Consider the following 20,663-nt stretch of genomic DNA (forward strand, 5'->3'; position numbering starts at 1 on the left):
TGCAGGAGAACAATCCACACAATATTAAACTGTCAGTCCCGCGAGGCCTGTTGAGTAGAAAGACGGTGGGCTTTTTCTCCTGAACCCGGCTGTGAAGATGTCTGAGCGACAGGCCGTGCACTCAGGGATGTGTCGCTCTTTGTGTCTCCCCAGGCGTTTGAACTGGCGACTGGGGATTACTTGTTTGAGCCTCATTCTGGGGAGGATTACTCGAGAGATGAAGGTAAGGTCTTTGTGCCGCAGTCCTGCTCGTCTCGCACTCCATCTCCAGAGTGAGTAGACTTGACTTTAGTCCTCTTTGCTGTAAGTGATGTTTAGAAAGGATGTTTTTCTCCTGCTAATCTGGAAAATCCCTGAATCCTCTAAATATAACCGAGGCGTCCTCTCCCTGTACTGTATCAGTAGCGGAGAGGCCGGGAATGGGCCTCGCACTGCAGCAGCTCCAAGGAGGACTAAAGTGTGTCTGTGTCTGTAAAATATTGATATGCCAACAGTCAAAAAGCCTCCCAGAATTTAATTCTGCGCTTCATTTGGCTTGACGGAAGAAACAGAACTGTGTACATTCCTCAGGTGTCTCTTTGACTGTAGGTTGTGTGTGTTGACGCTACTGCAGGGCATTTAAACTTTCTCCCCCAATTGATAGGGGTCTCTTCCCTTTGGGGCAGTTTCAGTGTCCTGGAGTAGCATTTTGAAACACAGAAGGTGGTGCTAGATTACAGAAACACAGGCTGGCGACAGTAATATCAAGACACAGTGCTTTCAAAGCTTACCCATTCTATCTGAATATTTAAAACCGGTTAAATTTTAATCTGTGGGATCGTGTGACCCACCGTAATTTCCTCGCTGATTTCAGCCATGATTATTTGATGAAGACACGGATGCCTGTGTCTCTGTGGCCGTGCTCCTCCGCCCTGGCGGCGTGTGGCGATCACATGACGCGCGACACGCCCCGTCCTTCCTGTGTGTATTTCCCCAGCTCTGACCTCACCGCTTGTCTTTTCCGAAGTCAATCAAACGGGTGTCTCTGAAACCTCACCTCTCCCCCTCCGGCATCGTGCTCCCTCTGTCTGCTTTCCAGCGCTGCCGGTATGGGTCCATACACACACGCATTAAACACCACACCCACACATTTCGCACCCCAAACAACCCCCCCACCACCCCGTGGTCCCACACGCTCTGGTGTGCATTGCGGGGGCAGTTTGGTCCACAGTGAGGGACCGTTGGTGTTTATTTCTGTGGCCGTTTCCCCTCAGCCCCCTGTAAGTGCGGGCATTCCCAGCTTGTGTGCATTTGCGCCCTGTATTTATGTCAGATAAATCATAATCCTCCTTATTTCCTGATCTTGCTTTAAACCGGCTGTTTATTTTGCCGCGGCTGTATCCCCCCCTGCCAGCCTGCAGCTTGCTAAATGCGGTAAAAATGAGACGCACGGCTTCCTCCCGGCCTGTATCCCACCTCGGCCCAGTGCCGTCGGACACTGCCGTGTTTAAACAGCTTGTGACGCTGGACCCGGCCCAAGTGGTCCATTTCAAATAATTAGATGCATTTATCGGCACAGGCTGGAGGTCTGTAATCCAATTGCACGCTCTGGGAATTACAGCGACGGATGCCGTAGCACCAGGCCATGTGTGGGGCTCGTTCCACTGTGTGGAGACCCAGATTAGCAACGCTGGAGCTGTCTGCTGGTGTCTGACTTGCCTCCGCATCTCCTGTCGCATCCTCACCTAGTCATCAGTCTCCATAGCTTTGTGTTCAATCGCCATCTTAGTGCCCCTTCTGCCCCGGTAGGGTAAACCATAACAGAACCCCCATAATGCACTGGGGACCCGGCCCTCGCCCAGCAGTTTGAACCACACCTCCGTAGATGAGCTCTGCTTGACTAACATCCTGATACCGCCATCGCATCTGTTTCACTAACTTCACTTATTTCCCCCCCTGAAGTGCCCAGCGTCTGGCACCCCCCCCGACATCAGTCTGTTCCCAAATTATTTGCGTCTCTGCCTTTGTTAAACTCCTGCTGACGAACGGGATGCCTCGCTTCGAGGTTCTGCAGAGATGCGTGTGTTGCCGAGTGCCTGCGCAGTCGAAGGAGAAATGTAAAAACTAAGAGAACTGACCTGATGTTTAAAATAATATAAAAACAAATCCAAAATAATACTAAATGCACTTATTAAAAGTCGAGATTCTTTTCTTTCCACGCCGTCGCGAGTGATTTCTCTGCTGCGTGAGGAGCATGGTGTAACAGTCCCCGTTTTGTCACTGTGGAGTACACGAGGCTGCTGTGATGCGTTTCCTGTTCTTGGCTGCTCTGAATGCAGTCTTTCTGAGAACCTTCTAACATTTATATAATCTAAAAACAATACATAAGATATTTAAAATAGTCTGATCTGAAGGTTTGGGATTCTGCGTCAGCACATCCACACAACGGCACTGAAGTCGGAGAGGGGGCTGGACGCTCCGTACAGCTAGACATATCACAGACATTGTCTTCCTCCTTTGCTTATCTTGTTGCTTTGGCCCTGTCTTCTCTCTCTCTCTCTCTCTCTCTCTCTCTCTCTCCTTCTCCCTCCCTCTCTCTCGGCCTCCAATCCCCCCCCCTCCTCCAGACCACCTGGCCCTTATTATAGAGCTTATGGGCAAAGCCCCACGACACCTTGCTTTGTGTGGGAAATACTCACAGGAATACTTCACCCGCAGAGGTACAGTACTGCCCCATCGCTGTGCCCGGCCCCGGCCCGCAGACAGCAGCACACCGACCCGGCCAGCGCGGTCTGGCACCCTGCCACGCGCCTGCCAAAACTGAAATAAATACCTCGATCTGTCCGGAGGGGAGAGATTTATAGTAGAGGTATTTTTATGAACTGATTCGGCCCCTCCAGCCCAGGTAGACCTACGAAGGGTCCCTGTGGTCCGCAGACGGCTGCCGGGGTCTCTCTGCTGCCGAGCCGTGCCGGGGCGGGTCGGACTCCATGGATCTGTTGTGTTGATGAACCTGTTGTCTGTCTTGTTCCCCTCCTTCTCTCACCCCCCAACCCCTCCCCGCCTCTCTCCCACGCACCCTCCCTCCCCGCTCTCTGGGCGTCTCACATGCAGATCACATTGCGTTGATCATTGAATTGCTGGGGAAAGTGCCTCGCAAGCTCATTACAGCCGGCAAGTACTCCAAGGAGTTTTTCACCAAGAAAGGTAACGGATGTTCAAGGGTTTTTTTCCTTGTTTTTTTTTTTTTTCTTTTCGATCCTCATTCTGCTCTGAAGCGTCAGTCAGGACAGGCACCAGGGCTGTGACGGAGTTCGGATCCACGTTCGGTAGCAAATCCGAACCCCGGCGAAATGACGATATTAATATTACTAGATACTTTTTTTTGTAATTTTTAAAATATATAAGAATTCATGTACTGTACAGCAGGGGTCTCAAACTCAGTCCCTGGAGGGCCGTTTGTATGATGCTGGTTTTGGTTCCAACCAAGTCTTCAATTACTTAATTGATCTAATTGCTTAATTAGCTACATACATTTAAACACCTATCTGGGCCCAGGATATTTTATAAGATACTGTACCTTGAATCAAATGCACTTTTAGACCAGCAACTGTAAAATACTTTGCAATATATTGTTTAAATATATCAAATAGAATAATTCATTAGACAAATTAAGTAATTGAGGACTCGGTTGGAAAGAAAACCAGCATCGTACGCGCGGCCCTCCAGGAATGGAGTTCGAGACCCCTGCTGTACAGACTTGACACGTGTTCCGATTTCAGATACCATGGTTAACAATGCAGTTAATGTTGTATTACGTGTCTGTGAGGATGTTATTGGCGTATATATTTTGGCAGTTGTAAAACATTTAAGAAATGATGTACAGAGTGGTCACTTGATGATTTAAAACCCAGTTGTTGACGTTGTTGTGCAGTGAACGTGTTTTCTGTGCTGCTGTGGCGTCTAATGATCTTCTCCGCAGCTACTGCCCAACGGCTCGTGTTTGAATTTTGTACTTGGTAGTAAAATGGCTAGTAATAGTGGTACCGATACGTGTTAAGAACTTAAACCTTGTTCAATAGGAATGTTAGTATCTCTGAACACTTAACTGACTGTCTGACTCAATTGTTCGTTTTTAAAGTGAAATAAGTGCTCCATTGCATTACATTTTGAGACTGAGCAGATGTTTATTTCAACTCTAACTTACTTACAGCCTGTAATTGAAAATTAAAATGTTAAATATTTCAAGTACACTGTATCTGCACAGACTCTGCTTTAAAATCCGCATTCAACGGCTGCGAGTTTCTGTCGCATCCCTAACAGACCCGCTCTTTTAGAAGCACGGGTGGAATTCAGTCGGAGCTCTTCAGGGTTCCGTGTTCTTGAACTTTGAGGTTAATGGGAGGAGCTCCTCCTTGCAGTGTTTTGTGTTTTATATGGTACTACTGACACTGCTCTGAGCAAGAGAGCATCATTTCATTAAATACTCTAGGATTATCCGCAGGTTAATTGGTGTTTTTGGTCTTGATTACGACGTGTGAATATTATGAGGTATTTGTACTGCTTTGTCGTGTTGTCACTTGCTCTTTTTCGGCAAGTAGCCGCCCACTCCCTTATTTTGTTCTCTGAAAAGACATGGCGTCCCGGGAGATTAATAACGAGGGCGAGTTGTTTTTGTTCTGCAGCGAAACGGGACTTGTTGTATTACTGTGTGAAACTGCGATGCCAGATGCCATTCCGTGTCTGAAATCCTCGGCTCTCGCTCAGTCTGCGGCTGCGCTCCAGGGCGTGCCGGCGCAGTGCTTGCAGGGAAGGCACGAGCGATCGCATATTCGAGTAGTGAAAACATTTCGAATGCCAGTGACTGTTTGTAGCTAGAGTGACTGTATAACCGCTAGCCGAAGCCCCCAGCCTCTGTGACCGCTGTGTGTCTGGCCGTGCAGGAGACCTGAGGCACATCACCAAGCTGAAGCCCTGGGGGCTGCTGGAGGTGCTGGTGGAGAAGTACGAGTGGCAGCGCGACGAGGCCCAGACCTTCGCCGACTTCCTGCTGCCCATGCTGGAGCTCGTCCCGGAGAAGAGGGCCACGGCGGCCGAGTGTCTGCGCCATGCCTGGACCGCCCCCTAGTGGACCCGCCCGGCCGGCCGACCCACCATCCATCCGCCTGCCAGTCTGCCCACCCTATCCTCCTCCTCCTTCTCCTCTCTCTCCTTCCTCCTCCTCCTCCTCCCTCAGACCAGGCAACCCTGCGCGGCTCGCTCGCAAAAACACAAACTGCGTACCTGCTCCCACCCAACGACCCGCCGACTCGGCCAGCTGGCGACGCCATTCCAGTGTGAAGCTCGATCGCGGCGCCCCCCCGCGAGGAAGAGCGGTCCAATCTAGCAGATTCAATATTTATTTCCTGTTTGTTTGTTTTGTGTCTGTTTGTTTTGTTACTTACTGGATATTACTTGAGTATCTGAGCTGTCCGTCTTTCCTTTCCCTCTCCCTGTTCAAGTCTCTTCTGTAGCCGCGGACCGGGGGCTTTGCGCCTCTTGATGGGGGGTGTCCGTGTTCTCTGGGACACAAGTTATTCCAAGTCCCCGGTGAAACCTTCCACTTTCTCTCTGTCTATCGGTCTCTCTTTCTCTTGATCCCCTTGTCATATCAGTTGCTCCCAAGGACAAGATTTGCATTTCATTAAATAAAACCCAGTAATTATTGCTGCTGAGCTATTCGAGGTATTTAAGAATAGTAATCGTATCTGTGAGTGTGGCAAGAGGTATATTTTGTATTTCGTGGTTCCCCGAATTATTTTCTACTTTTTTTTTGCAGCTGTACTGAAGTTTGATAATCAAATTACTTTTGGGTCTGATCGCTTCACATCGGCAGCAGTAATTCCTGGAGTAGGAATAAAATGTTTTTTATTTTTTCTTTCTATTCAAAATGAATTGTAGAGCCAGATCTAATCAAGTCGCCTAAGACACTGTTAATGTTCGGATACCTACTACTTTGTGCCTCTCTGCAAGCAAGATGTCCGTGGAATTTCAGAAGCCTGGGGAGTTCTATATTTGATCCTTCAGAATGCTGACCCTTGACCCCCGGGCTCTTCTGCATTCCGATTCCCAGACCTCCAGGAGGGATCATGAGAGTCCATGCGTTCAGTGTATTTTATTTTTATTTTGTATTTGGCAGTACATAGGCATCTACTAAAGCATCACATTAAAGTCTGTCAAGATATTTCATCTTTAATTATATATGTGTATGTATATATTTTAGTTTTTCTGTCTTGCCTGGGTGCGAGTATAAAATCTTTTGAACTTCCCCCCCCGCCACAGCGATGGAAAGAAAGCGTCCGTCTCTGACCGGCGCCGGCCAGAAACGTGGAAGCGAAGGAGGCGAATTTGAAACAGAAGATTGAGAGATATACATATATAAATATATATATATATATACTCGTACCAAAGAGTTGGCCTTGTTCTGTATATTACAGCCATGTACAGTTTAAAAAAAAAAAAAAAAAAAAAAAAATCTAAACTCGAACAAAAAAAAAAATCTACATTATTGGTGTTTATTAGCTAAAATCTTTAGCTGGATAGCAGTATGTTTTAATAACAGACGTGCGGAGGTGTCTCGTTTCACAAGACTTAGCTCTAGTTGCTTTTTAAGATTTTTTCATACTGACGATGCTCCTTATAGTTGGGTAGGTTTTAAAAATAAAGATGAGAAAGCGAGACGGGAGATGAATGGAGGAGCAGGCCGGGGCGGCGCCGCTGTGGAGGGGTCGTCCGGCGGAGAGCCCGTTGCACTTCTCGTGTCTGTAGCAGCGCTCTGTCTTTCTCTGTGCGTTTGATTGTCCACTGCTGAACTCAAATTCTTTTCCTTAGTTCCCAAATAAAGACAATTTTGAAATGAACTGACATCGACAGTTTGCAGCCTCTGTTTATTTGCCGATGGGGAGAAATGAAATGATGTGATGGAGAGCTAGAGATGCAGCTCGGCCTGCTGGGAGGGGTTCGGCGATTGTTCAGCCTCGACTGCAGAAGCACAATGAAGCGAAAGCTTGTAGAGCTGCTGTTCAAACAAGAGGCTCAAGTCTCGACTTCACATTGTAGACTTTAATAGCAGAACGTGACGTTTTACAAGCACTACAATACTGATACTGTACACACAGCGGAGGATCTGCCAGTGTCACATTGTTTATTTACAAGCCTGTCATGTTTGTTTATACCTTTAGTTACTGTCCAGGCTGTCGGCTCGGGTCTTGGTTGGTGAAGTTGTTCGTCACATTGTCCCAAGCTGCCCCAGACACCAGAGACTTGTGGATAAACATTTAAAAAACAAATGTACTCTGGTATCCTGACGTTCGTCTGGGGGGAAAAGGTCTGATTTTCTGAATAAGTATATCACTCATTTCTACAGAACCGCAAACATATTGATGAAGATTGATGTGAATTTTAAATGTCTAAACTGAGTCGTTCGAAAGCCACTCTAACCAGGCTGCACAACAAGGGAGTAAAGTCATGCATTACCCAGAAATCCTAAAACCCACTGGTGAAATACCTTCACTTCAGGTTTGTCTTGGTGCTGTTAGTGGTTGTTTTTTGTTCAACATCACTGATTTGTAAATAATTTCCATTGATTGGCTCCACTGGAAAACGTAACTCTTGACTAGGTTTTTAAACCCTCCAGCCTGTGGCTTTGATCTGCCCTCCTGCTCTGTAACGAATCTGTGATCGTTGTCTTATTAATTGATGAAATGGCGGCTGCTGGATACTCCCGAGTCGCACGCCAAAACAGTTACACATCACACACACCACATCTGTGAATACAAAGTAAGGGATCTGTGTCAACTACAGTACTATCCACCACAAAACCACTCCAGATATCCAGTGTTTTCTGTACATTCATGTGCCGGGATTGTTGAGCGCCAATCGCCGCACTTCAGTTAATCTGCAGTGCATCATAGGAGCAAAGGTCCCCTTGCTCGAGCGATAGCCGAGCGCGTCTGGAGGCAGTGGAGAGCGGGTTCCTCTCCTCGCCCGACCAGGCACATGAACAAACACTTCAAACACTGCAAATCAAATCGGTGCCTAGGTATCTATCTGCTACTTGAAAACCGTTGCATGCACAGCCACAATAAAACAAAAATCCAGTTTTGCAATCATTTGTTTCAACGACGCACAAATGGTCAAGGTGCCGATCATTTCAGTCTCTCCTCCCCTCGTGTGAAAGGAAAGCGAAGGCCTTGGATCTTGTCAAAGCAGTCTGCCCTTGTTCCCGAAGCCCGGCTTGCTTACAGGGTCTGTTTTGGTGCTAGATTGGTCCGTCCTAAAGCACCATGGAGATGAACACTGTGCTTTTGGTGGTATTGCTGTAGCAGGCGGCCACTGGTTAATGTTTCTGGACTCGGACCGTGGCTTCGGGAATCTGCTGCAATGATGGTAAATGTCCAAAGCGCTCAGTCACTAACCTGCCTGGAAACATTGAACCTCCCCGAAATCAAAGTTCAGTCCTTGCCTTACTGGCACCCCCGTCCGGGGAAATCTAGGCCTTTCGCTGCCGGGTTTCACAGAGCCAAAAAGAACACTCAAGAAAAACATTTTGGATCCAGGGTGTGTGTGTGACGTGTCGTGTGAAAGGGTCACACCCAGACGGCAGGCGCAGTGCGAGAGTCAGGTCTCAAGGACAGACGCCGCCGTGTTTACCGCCCACACAGATCCACTTAAGCGTGATCCCCCTCTGGAAAAAGAAAAGAAAAAGCAGTTAAGTATTGTGATCCACTAAGAATATATAGAAATACACATAGATAGATAGATTGATAGATATGACTTTTTGTGGGAGATGCCCGTCCCAGGCTGGCACTTGAACTGGCGGAGATGATTGTTATCAGACTGAATGGATTGCCTTTTGGGAGGGAAATATATCCTTGTGATTTTGATCATTTGGTTCAGGGTTTATGGAGTTTAATCTTCTCTTAATTTAAGATCTCTCAGTCTGACACATTGTCGGTAATCTCCGGATCACTGTATTCAGAGCACAAGCAAACCCCTTCATGTCTCTGGCGCAGTAAGAGAAGTAATGCTCTGAAATTCAGTCTGAAACCTGGCGGTGGCCGGGACTCGGTGTCCACCAGGGGGAGTCCTGACTCTCGGGCTGCAGACTCTCTCCAGGCTGATGTGGTTTAAATCTGAAATCTCGTTTCCCTGTGTCAAAGTTTCACACACAGAGAGCTAGGCCTCAAACGTGGACATTTTCCCTTCAGGAATGAACATTTCCCCCAGGCTACTGTTCAGACTCTTGATGCTGCATTGTAGTGCCAAAGAAACCTAAGTTTAATGAGGACCCTAATCTAACCCTAATATCAAGAAAGATATCGCTGCTCTAGAGGCAGTTCAGAGGAGAGCAACCAGACTTATTCCAGGTCTGAAGGGAAAGTCCGACTGAGAGACTGAGGAACTGAACCTTTTCACCCTGGAACAGAGGAGACTACGTGGGGACTTGATCCAAGTCTTCAAAATCATGAAAGGCATCGACCACATCAAACCAGAGGAGCTTTTCCAGATCAGCAGGGACACACGCACCCGGGACACAAATGGAAATTGGGCTTCAAGGCATTCAAGACAGAAAACAGGAGACACGTCTTCACACAGAGAGGCGTCACAATCTGAACAAACTCCCCAGCGATGTGGCTGAAGAGACAATTTGGGAACATTCAGAAACAGACTGGATAGGATCCTTGGATCACTTAGTTATTAATGGACACCAAATTTAAGTAAAGTTGAGACATCACTCAGAACAATGCTCTTAAAACAGCCTACATGTAACTGTTAGACCATTTGTATCTTCATCTCTATCACTAAGTTACGCTTAACTAGGTCACATTTTAGATTTTGCTTTTTTTTTACTGTGAAATTTTTCTGAAACATTCAAATCTTAATTTAATACAGATCTGGCAATGGACGAGATTAACACTATAATAATATGCAGAATCTAATTGCATTACATCAGTAGGTTACCTACCCCTCCTTAAAACTTACTGTCTTTAAATATTTTAAATGTTTTGGTGCCAGGTGATTCTGGAGAAGATGCACATGAAAAATAAATGTATTAAATAGATTTTGTATTCCTACCCGAGCATGTTAATTATGTTTCACTTGTTTTAAAGTTAATAAGGGTGTCTTGGGCTTGAAATGGTCGGGATATTTTCATGTTTCATATTTTACTGTATGCATTTTTACTGTATATATTCTCACCTAAACACTCCTGAAATGCTCAAAAAGGGTAGCTTAAATCATCATCTCATTCAGAAATAGTTTCTGCAGATTTACCACACTCCTGTTCTTAACATGGAAGCAATAATAATTGATATGTCGAATGTAAGAGAGAGGAATTTGCTGAGTAAAAGCTATGAACCAATGTTTGGACTGGATATTCAATAATCAATGGGAAAATAAAGGTATATCTGTCTTTTAAAGATGCACTACATGAGTGATGTATAATTGGATATCAAAACCTGGAGCTCTGTACGTGTCTGCACATTATATTAACTGCAGTGCATGTGAGGGATCTGTGATTGTGTGGATAGTCAAAATCCTACCGATCCCTCATGAGATTCGTGAGGTAGGCTAAGTGCAATACATCCCTACTGGCGCGTCTGGTTTGTTGTAAGCGCAGGCCCTTGTGCGGATCAACTTGCAGTGTCTGAATAATGCCGTCCTGTTTATGCTTTCTAGCCCTCCCCCCAGGCGTCTGCATTTTAATTTCATTTGAGATGAAGCCGGCTCCCTTGACTTTTACATTTATTGAAGTCCGCATCCGTTCGACTCCACTGGTTCCTCAGCTTTTCAATTTCCATTATTTTCTTTATATCCCCCCCACCCCCTCACCCCCCCGCCCGCACTTTGCTGTTCAAATGTATTTTTTATCGGCGCTACCCTTTTGAAGTCGGTGCACATTCTCATTAGAAGAGACGGCGGTAATCTCCCAAGCGCAGCCGCAGCGGACTAATGATGCCCGTGGACACAAGCCAGCGCGATACCCTTTGCCTATGCAGATCAGCACGTCTCACAGGACGCCCGTATAATCAGGACTGCATTCAAGGTTGGTTCTTTTCTGCATTATAATTACTTTGTTGATGGTGAAGCGGATGCATGCCGCTCGCTTGAGCCCCCTCTCTGTATTCAGGATGCAGAATCGGACCTCTGAAGGGTGGAAAGTGACAAACGGTGTCCAAATGTACTTCCCACCTTGGTCTCCCCTTACCTTGGCCCTCCGCCGCTTCCTTCACACACCACACAAGACATACAGCTTGGCATGTGACCTCTTCCTTCCCAGGATGCTGCTTGAAGACCTATATCCAGCACTGCCTGTTCAGCTATTATCAGAATTCATGGCTATAACCAATTGTAATGACCCCAATATACCAACTAGTAAATCTGATCCCACTGCTAACACTGTAAACACTGTAACACTGCTAACTGCTAACATGTAAAATAAATCTGTAATGAGGTCATCCCATTACGTAGCCGTCTGAACCACTTTAAACTTGACCTACTCTGAGCACAAGATAGTGGACATTTCAGTTGGTTCCCCTTATTTGGAGCAGTGATGTGGAAAAGACTCTCAGCAGAGCATTTTGATTAAAACATTTACAAGCTGCAGCCCAGTTCTACAAGAAAAACAAAAAACGTGTGAAGTTAAAATACCATTTAACGTTTGTTTTACCAAGACGATCAATGCCAGAGTCTGCAGCTGAAATAGGGTGGAACAGTCTTACTGCAGTTTACCGCAGTTTACCGCAGTCGCCACCCCAGTATCCGGGGCAGTGTGCCTTACCTCTGGTCTCCACCTTGAAGTCCTCGGGGAGGAGGTTGTCCTGCCGGTTGCCCAGCACGAAGGCCAGGAAGGAGAGGATGAGGGCGTCCAGGATGCCGATGATGGCCAGGATGTAGGCCCAGCGCACCGTGCAGGCCCCCAGGCTGTACTTGTCCGTCTTGTCGCCGCACATGCGCTTCACCTCGGCCGAGTCCCAGCCGTCAGGGTAGATCATGCAGCCCATCACCATGCCGGTGGCTGGGGAGCCACACACACAGACAGACACGGCTCTCAGATCAACGCACTGAACACACTCCTAGAGGTGGGCAACCCTGGTCCTAGATAGACTCGTCTGTTTTTCTGCTCCACCTGAGCTCTGAATTACTTCAGTTTCTATTCACCACAAACTATGTTATCTGCATTTTTTTTTCTGGTTTTGTCAGCAAAAAAGGCTAAAGAAAGGAAGACAATGTAAACACTTACTCCACCCATCATGACCTAAGCAAAAGCCGCGTCCTGAAACGAACTGCTCTGATCTCTCATTAGCCTCGCAGGACCGTCAGGCAAAAGCGCTGTCCAATGTTTCCTTTGTGTCTTTCCATCCCCATTCATACAGTTGTTGTTGTAGTAAAACCAATTGTCCGCAGGAACCGAGTCTCCTAATTAAGACATCTCACTTCTGCAGAAGGAGCTGCGTTGCTTTTGCCCAACTTTGTCTCCGGGATTCTAATGACTAATTACACCGCTTTGCTGCTCTGTACTGCACATCTGTGCCCCAGAGAAACCCAGAGTCCTGCTTATTATTATCTGTGTGCGTGTCGTTTGTTTGATTTCAATAATAATCGCCCTCAAATTTAAAATGGATTTGGATACCTGTGACGAACATCTGAGGAGAGGCGTAATTTGTTTCCAAGACATCTCTGATCTCCGAACGTTTTTGCTGCAAATAGCAATTTTTCCTTTAGCTCTCCGTGTTGAACACCAGAGGATGGGGGGTGATTTGCCTTTTACGAGTGTATCAGACCCTCCGTGGTCTGTTATCATTAACTTTGTGTCCGCTATGGGCTGTAAGGCTCTTTTATTGTGTAATTGTCTTGCTACTGTCCCCCAGCTGGATCAGAGGGGGCAATTAATATGATGGAAGCTCGAATCTCCTAATTGAATTAGCCTGTGCCGTATCCCCGCTAGTTAGCGTCTTAGGTTCTATCTGAAGACGGGGGCAGTCACTGGAGACCGTGTCAGTTAGTCCAGTGAAATGGCAAGATGCTTTTAATCCACACCATCGGTGCAGTACAGTGTACAAGAGCGTCGCCAAAAATGGGCTTTCACTTCATAGCTGACCTGCAAGCAACTTTATATATCTTTTATGAAAAAAATATTAATGGAAACTAGCTATTTTATGTCAATTAACTTCGACTTTAGAACCGTCAAGCACATTTACGCTGTCTGTTTCAGCCACTAACACTGTATGCCTAAATATCAGCGTCTGTGTCAGGACCTTGATGATACACGGGGTCACGCTAACAGTGGGACTGCATTGTTTGTGTGTGCTCCGTTCTGTGCTTGGTGTTGTGTCGCAGTGCTATTCTCTCTGAGACGAAATAACAAGTTTGCTGTGATATTGTGGACTCAAAGTTGCTCTGTTGTCTTTAAAAGAGACAAAAGGCTGCTGCTGAGTCAGTTAAGGTACGGTGGCGGTACATTGTGTGTGTGAGAGAGAGAAGGAGGGAGGGAGGGAGAGAGCGCATGCACTCTGGCAAATGAAACTAAATGAACACAACTCCGAGATGCCTGCTGTTGTCAGGCAGCCGCCTTAAAAGCAAAGCGCCCGGCGTTGTAATCAGAGGGGCCTGGCTCTCCAGCCCGCTCTCGGCTCTGTTACCCCCATGGTTATTAATGGCGTGTTGTTTATTTGCATGCATCCGGGGGGAACGTGAGACGCCTGCAGCTGCTCTCAGGGCCGCTCCCCCCCCCACACTCACACACACACTCCCGTGGTTTGACACACAACTGAATGAAAGTGTCTCCGTGCAGGTGGCTGGATTCCCACAGGGAGAAACAGCACACAAACACAGCTTTGATAAGCATGGCTATTCGACCTCTCCCAGTATCAGTGCTGGGCTGCATTATTCTTCTGTGGATCACCATTTGAGATTATGGAAGCAAATCCCCTTGGGGTTATCTATATCCCTTTTGCTCAAGATGGACGCAATCGAAACAGGTTAACAAGGGGTATTTGCTGTTATTGCCACCTTATTCGTGTGTTAGTAGTCGCTGGTTAACTGTACAACTTCCTATCGTTTTTGTGTTCTGTTTAACTTCTCCCAGGGTGCTGGTGGCTCCCACTCAGCGCTGACCCTGCGGTGCCTGAGGAGGTTACTTTGTTCAGTCGCCATGTGGGTTTATTTTAAGACCTCGCATTAATCACCCCTGAGTCGTCTTTGTGAGCCACATTCTAAGAAGTGTATTATTTCTTAGTGCAAACGCTATTCAGATGACATCGCGGGACTGTTGGCCGCAGTTTAGTGCTAATGAATAGTGGCAAACCTCCCAGAGAGACTTCTAATCCACCTTCACACCATCTGGGTCTCATTCACACGGAACAGTTTGTACCACAATCAGGCGTGGCCCGTGTCTACCTGTGCAACGTCATCATGCAAAAACTGTTTAAAAAGCACACACACTACCTTTCACTGGAATTGTAAAAATAAAGCCTTTATATGAAAAACAATCTTTAATTCCAATCCTATTATACAAGCAATAGATGCTTTTGGTGTTGCTGTGGGCGTCATCTTTGTTTATATTTATCCAACAAAACTGGGGTACCCTTGCTTTTGGTCATTTGTAGAGTAGAGGCTTTGCAAATAAATGCTTGTAAAGTACAGGGTAGATGATCTATCCACCATTTACAGCTACCCAAGTCCTTGACCAGTTACCCTAACAGAGCTGAAATGGAGTTGGCGCTCTCCCAGAGGAATCAGGTGCCTGAAACTGTTCTCTTTCCCTGAATACTTGAAAAGGTGTCAGATAACAGCAGAAGGGCCTGGTGAGAAGGCTGTCATCTCCTAGCTCGGCTTGAAGGTTAAATAATTTAGCGTGCCATTCCTAGCAGACACCGAGCGGTGCGTTTCCCCTCTGTGACATGAAGATCTCAGAGACGGAAGCTTCCTTACGGCTGCCTTTGTGTACTTGAGGAGATGTGTGTTGATGTGGGAAGGATTTTTAAGGTCTTCCACGCGGCCTCTTGAGAGGAACGGCGCTTGGTTTGCCAGGGGTCGCTCCACTGTACGCCCCAAGGTGTTGAGCACTCAGGTGCCGGCAAGATGTATCACGTTTCATTCAGGTCATCAAAGTATGATGAGTTTACAGTCGTATATATGTCACTTGGCTTCAAGAGACTTCCTTATCTGATTACATGTTATGCCATGAGATTGCCAGGAAGCACAGCATCAACATGACACACTATACTGTTCCCTGGTGAAGTCTATTGCTGCTGTGGAGATCCTCTCACCGGTCCAGGTAGACCTCAGATGCAAGAAACATTGATTCCTTGTGCTCCACCACTCCACAAGCTAGACTTCACACATTCCCAACCAGAAGCTAAATCTACGGGATGCTCTCTTCTCCGATTCACAAAAGCAGGTCCAGATGAGGCTGCTGAAACCCACCTGAGGTCACCCACCTGCCTCCTGCTCTCCTTGTTTGTGAGAGGGTTACATCAGGGAGCTAAATCATATAATCAAGTTGGTTACAACTATGATTTAAAATATACTTTTGAAATCATCTTTACACAACCAATTTAAAATAACATGTAAACACACACGTACATTTATTCATCTTCAGGAAGATGTTTTTTTCCCCAAATGAAGTTCGTTTCACATGATTTTATTTTTGATGTTTCTTTTATTTCAGCAGCCTTTGATAACCTGACCAAAGGAATGGGTTTTCTTTTCCAGCCAGGCGCCCGTCTGCACCAATAAGCAATGCAATGCGGCGCCCTATCATTGCTGGCAATCGGGAAGCTTATTCGGTAAGCTTGGAATATATATCTCAGAGAAGCTCTTCTTCTGTGTAAGAATAAAAGATCTCTCCACCCGCTGTTTGGACAGGAAGTAGAAAACTCCCTCTGCCCACCAATTGATAATATATATATATATATAGAACCATGACAATACCGGTGAACACGAAGGCTTAGTTTCCCAGTGAGGGATTATCGAGTTATTCCTGGTTTGCGAGTCCTGCGTTACGACAGGACACTTAAGTCACTGCCGATCAGTAAAGAAGGTGCGTGTGACCGTCTTCATCTGGGACTTAGGCTACTAATGAAGGAGGGGACTGTCTGAGGTCACCTGACTTGCGGTCAGTGGAGTGACCAGCTGCCATCCGAATGTGCTCTGGTGTGGTTTATGTAGGACAGTGGTTCCCAACCCTGCTCCAGGAGAATCCCCTACCCTGCTGGTTTTTGTTCCAACCAAGCTCTCAATTACTTAATTGAACCCTTCATTGAACTAATAATTTCCCGAAAAATCAGAGCCTTTGAATTGTTCTAAACAGTAAGGGGTTTAAATTAAGTATACAATTGTATAAGGAACTTATTATCTTATAAAGGAACCAGTGTTGTATCAGTTTACAAAGTCAAATGTAAGCAAATTATTACTTCAATGAAGGGTTGTTAGAACAAAAACTAGCAGGGTAGGGGATTCTCCTGGAGCAGGGTTGGGAACCACTGATGTGAGATTGTATAAGTCCTAGATGAAATGTTAGCCATTATATTTTGCCTCTGCATATGATTTAAAAACTCATTATTGTCGTTGACCTAATGAAGCTGGTTGCCGAACGTATTGGTGCACAGAAATGGAGAACACAGTTTAACGCCCTTTGACAGCACGCATCTCGGCTCAGCGAGTTATCTTCGCTAACAAGGTTTTAATTGAGCCCCTCGTGACTTTTAATGAGACCTCGTTACTTACCGGGTGATTAAAACCAGACGTGCGCAGTGAGCAAACGTGTAGACATTATCAAGGGGAACATCTTAGGATCCAGTGAGAACCCAGGTAATCATCCGGCACCCAGAGTTATTGCATACAAGCCAACAATGGATGAACCGCTCAACACTGATGGATAAAATACGTTACAAAGGAAAATCAAATGTGAACTAACCTTTACATCCAATATTTCCCCGCCTGTCAGTGCACAGACTGCGTGTTTTACTGTGCATTCATAATTGCATGTATATCCATGTCTCCGTTTGCCTGCCACATCGGTAGCTTCAGAAGAGTTGCCTTACTAACACACCGAAGCCCCTGATCAGTCTGCAGGCTCGCTTTCACCCGCAGGGAAGGGGGTGTATCATTAATTCTCGGTCTTCACACAAATCACCAAAGAGCGGCTCACGTAGCTGGAGGCTTTGAAATGTCTGCTGTGCCTGGAAGTGGAGACGAGGAGTCACTTGAAGGTGTTTCCAGACGCTGGCACAGCGTTGGCACACCGTTGAATGCAGTAACGGGACGTGTGTGCAGTTTCTGTAAACGATGTTTAAGTATGTACTCAAGTATTCATATGTATCTATGTGATGTGTATATATTGTGCGTCTACGCCACGCCCATTAAGAGTACATACAAGTTTGTGATACTGGGCATTCATGTAGGTTTCCATAACATAAATCGGTTGCATCCATACAAATGTGACAGTGTGTTTTGTGCGCCTGCCACTAAACAGGTCTTTCCAAGAGCACAGTTCGCACACTTAAACAGTAAAAGCCAATGTCAAGTTCCCCCGTCTAACTCAATTCAATAGTATATTAGATTTCCCCACAGAAAATGGAGCTGCCAGTCCACTTGTTAGCGGTTCGTTTTGCTGATGTGATATTAACGTTGTGTTGGTACTCGCTGGTGTGTGCGTGGATTTGCCCGGGTTGTGCACGGTGTGTTGAGTAGCCGTGGACATGTTTGCACTGTGCACGCCTTCTTCGAATAGAGAAAACATTGAACACATTTGGGAAACAATCATATTAGCAACAGCCACGGGCAATTGGGCGTTGTAAGGGAAACGATTAGCATTTACACACATACTCAGACTAGTATTGGTCTGAATGACTCGCTCACAGAGAAAAGGCAATTCGGAAAATTCCCCACGACATCAGTGTCGACAAGGTGTGTTGTTGCTTGCTCTGTTTAGTGCTTGGTCTTGTTTCGCATACACGCGTTTTTACGTGTTGTCTATATTTGCGATTGCTGGAGGTGTCTTGTCAGGGAGTTTTCTGCTGCAATGTGCTTGTCGCTCTTGTATTATCTGTAATAGGATTGCAGTTCTCCACAACAATGCAGATAATGCGCTCTGAACCTCCTGGGCATCGTGGCGCCGGTGCTCTAGCCTGCGGGACCTCATTAGGAGAGACAGAGTGGTGTTATTCTGTTGCCTGATTGAGCTAATTATCTGTGTGGCGCTGAGATGCAGAAGGTTATTAATGCACACGACCATCGGAGTGCTGTGGAGCATGCCACGACATTAAATGAGCGTGGAGATATTAAGTTCTCCCTCGGGTGTCTGCCTATCCCTCACTGCTTCACATTTCAGAAAGTTACCGCAAGGAAGATACAAGACTCAATTGAATACTTGTACACTGGAAAACGTAATCGATTTGACTCTGTTTTTCACATATCATTGTGTTATTAACACTTAAGTCAATAATTATCGAATTGCACTCAAATTGCAATGGCACCAATGTGATTTAAGTTGAAGAACCATTGTTTGGTGTCTTTTAACGCAGCTTTTGAGATATAGATTTAATTTATAAATGTTTCCAATTATTGCAAGATGTGAAAACAGACTTACCTGATGCGAGTTGCATCCAGGCGCAGATCTTGTACACGGTCGCCGCGTTACAGAAGAAGAACAGACCGAAGCAGACGATGCAGCCCACGACCAGCAGCATGGAAATCCCCACGAAGAACATGGCAGTCTTAAAAGCTCCCGACGGGATGGAACCAAAGTCCAGAGCGCTCCCCTTACAAATGAGCTCGGAAGTCAGGGCATTGCCAATACAGTAGTGGAAAAGCCCGAAGTATCCCGCCTGGGGGGTGTTCACGCTGTCCCCGATCCAGAAAGGCTGGATGAAACAGACCACGGTGATGATGGCAAAGCAGATGGTGAAGATCGCCCACAGCACGCCGATCGCCCGGGCGTTCCTCACATAGTTCGTGTGGTAGATTTTAGCAGCTTCCTGGGCAGGTAGCATTTTCTCCATCTTTGCAAGATTTTGCTGTTGTTTTGGAGGGGCGACCTCCAGTGACTTGGTAAGAAGAACAACACACACACACACACACACACACACACGCTAAAAGACAAAGCGACACACACGATTCAAAGGCGCGCTCAGGTGGTCGTGAGTAACTCGCTCGTTTCTTGGCCGTAGGCAGATCTAAATGAGCAAGACAGCTCCCTGCTCCGTCCCCTCTCCCTCTCTTCGTCTCCTCCAAGTGAATCTCCTTAAGCACGGAATACAATGTGTAGCTCTGTCTAAGTCTGCCTGATCCCTTTTCCGTGGATAACTAGTCACACCTGTATGTATAACTACACGCTAAGGAGTGGTGGGGGGACGCAGGGGGTGCCCGCCGTCTGATCCGCTCGCCCGCCCGCCCCTCTGCCCGGGGATTCAGCACCGCGGACAGCTCCCTCCGCGCCGCTGACGTCGGCGTGACGTCGGCGCGGCTCTGGGGGGCTGGGGCCCGGCCGGGGGAAGTTGGCTGCCCGCACCTTGTCAGGGACGAGTGGGCGAGAGACTGGAGAGAGGACCGTGTGCATGCAAGCTCAGTTTCACAGACACTGTCAGGGCAAATCGAGCGGCTCCCCGGCTTTGCGCGCTGCCTGTGTCTGTGTGTCTGAGCGCATGTGTGTGAGCAGTGCATGACTGTGTTCATGGCTTGGTAATTACCCGTGGCAGCTGTACTAACAGTGTTTTTGTTCCAGTGAGTCATACTGCAAATCCTACTACTACACATATAATTGCCCGGATTTCATGCCACATATATTCTAATTTAATCAGAGTGAGACGGTTCTCTAGTGCAAAATAGCCTCCTTGGTCATATTAATAAAACATGTCTCATATCACCTCACGCGTGTGTATAATGTGACGTTGCTTTGCAGTTGATATCAATTCCAATACATGGGCTGGTATGTGTACATTCATCTGTTTGTATATATTTGTGTGTGCGGTGTGCCGAGGTATACCGAGGTGACAGCGTTCTGTGACAAACAATAAATATTTAATAGTAATCCTATCTGACCATTATAATGGGTTGGTGACGGTTGCCTAGCAAATAGTCTATCCCCTCAGCATACAAACAGTTTGCTGATCGTCCTCTGTCAAGGGAATTAATTAAAAAAATCTATCAAACAATGGCTTACAGAAAATGATAGGGATGAATACAAGTTGGAAGGATACACACAGTTTTATTAGAGACAGGCAAAATCGAAGAGTGGGTGGGGTGGCATTATATGTCAAAAATGACATTGAGGCAGAAGAACTCAAATCAGATCCCAGTAACAGAACAGAATATTTGTGGGTCAAACTTTTGAATAAAAGATGTGGAGGATTAGTGGTAGGAGTGTGTTACAGGCCACCCAACTCAGATATTCAGAAAGAGGTTGCATTGTGCAGTGTAATCAGGACTGCATGTAGCAAGGATGTGGCTGTTATAATGGGGGATTTCAATTTCCCATACTTAGACTGGGAAAGCCCAGTTGGGACGACAGAAGCAGAAATAGAAATGGTTGAGATGGTAAATGACTGCTTTCTAACTCTAACTAGTTTGTCAGGGAACCAACCAGAGAGAGTGCATGCATTGACTTGATCTTTTCAAATGACAAAGATAGAGTCAGAGGG

At 46.4% G+C, this 20,663-nt stretch overlaps 2 protein-coding genes across 4 annotated transcripts in view; one reads left to right on the top strand and one right to left on the bottom strand.

Moving 5' to 3' along the window:
• Window positions 1–6,882, top strand: part of srpk1b (SRSF protein kinase 1b) — a 30,095-nt gene extending 23,213 nt beyond the window's left edge. For all 3 annotated transcript variants that reach the window (XM_066703398.1, XM_066703396.1, XM_066703397.1), the window contains 3 exons: window positions 154–223; window positions 3,094–3,186; window positions 4,923–6,882. In XM_066703398.1, the coding sequence (XP_066559495.1) occupies window positions 154–223; window positions 3,094–3,186; window positions 4,923–5,107 (348 nt within the window). In that variant the 3' untranslated portion in view covers window positions 5,108–6,882. The remainder of the gene's footprint in view (window positions 1–153; window positions 224–3,093; window positions 3,187–4,922) is intronic.
• Window positions 6,883–7,065: 183 nt separating this feature from the next.
• On the bottom strand, window positions 7,066–19,450 carry lhfpl5a (LHFPL tetraspan subfamily member 5a). Its single transcript, XM_066703399.1, has 3 exons — window positions 18,614–19,450; window positions 11,801–12,037; window positions 7,066–8,704 (listed from the first exon to the last, which is right to left on the bottom strand). Exons 1-3 carry the CDS (start codon window positions 19,023–19,025, stop codon window positions 8,688–8,690), a joined length of 666 nt encoding a protein of 221 aa, XP_066559496.1. The 5' UTR covers window positions 19,026–19,450; the 3' UTR covers window positions 7,066–8,687.
• Window positions 19,451–20,663: the final 1,213 nt, after the last annotated feature.

Source organism: Amia ocellicauda, chromosome 5, assembly GCF_036373705.1.
Source record: "Amia ocellicauda isolate fAmiCal2 chromosome 5, fAmiCal2.hap1, whole genome shotgun sequence".
Taxonomy (NCBI): domain Eukaryota; kingdom Metazoa; phylum Chordata; class Actinopteri; order Amiiformes; family Amiidae; genus Amia; species Amia ocellicauda.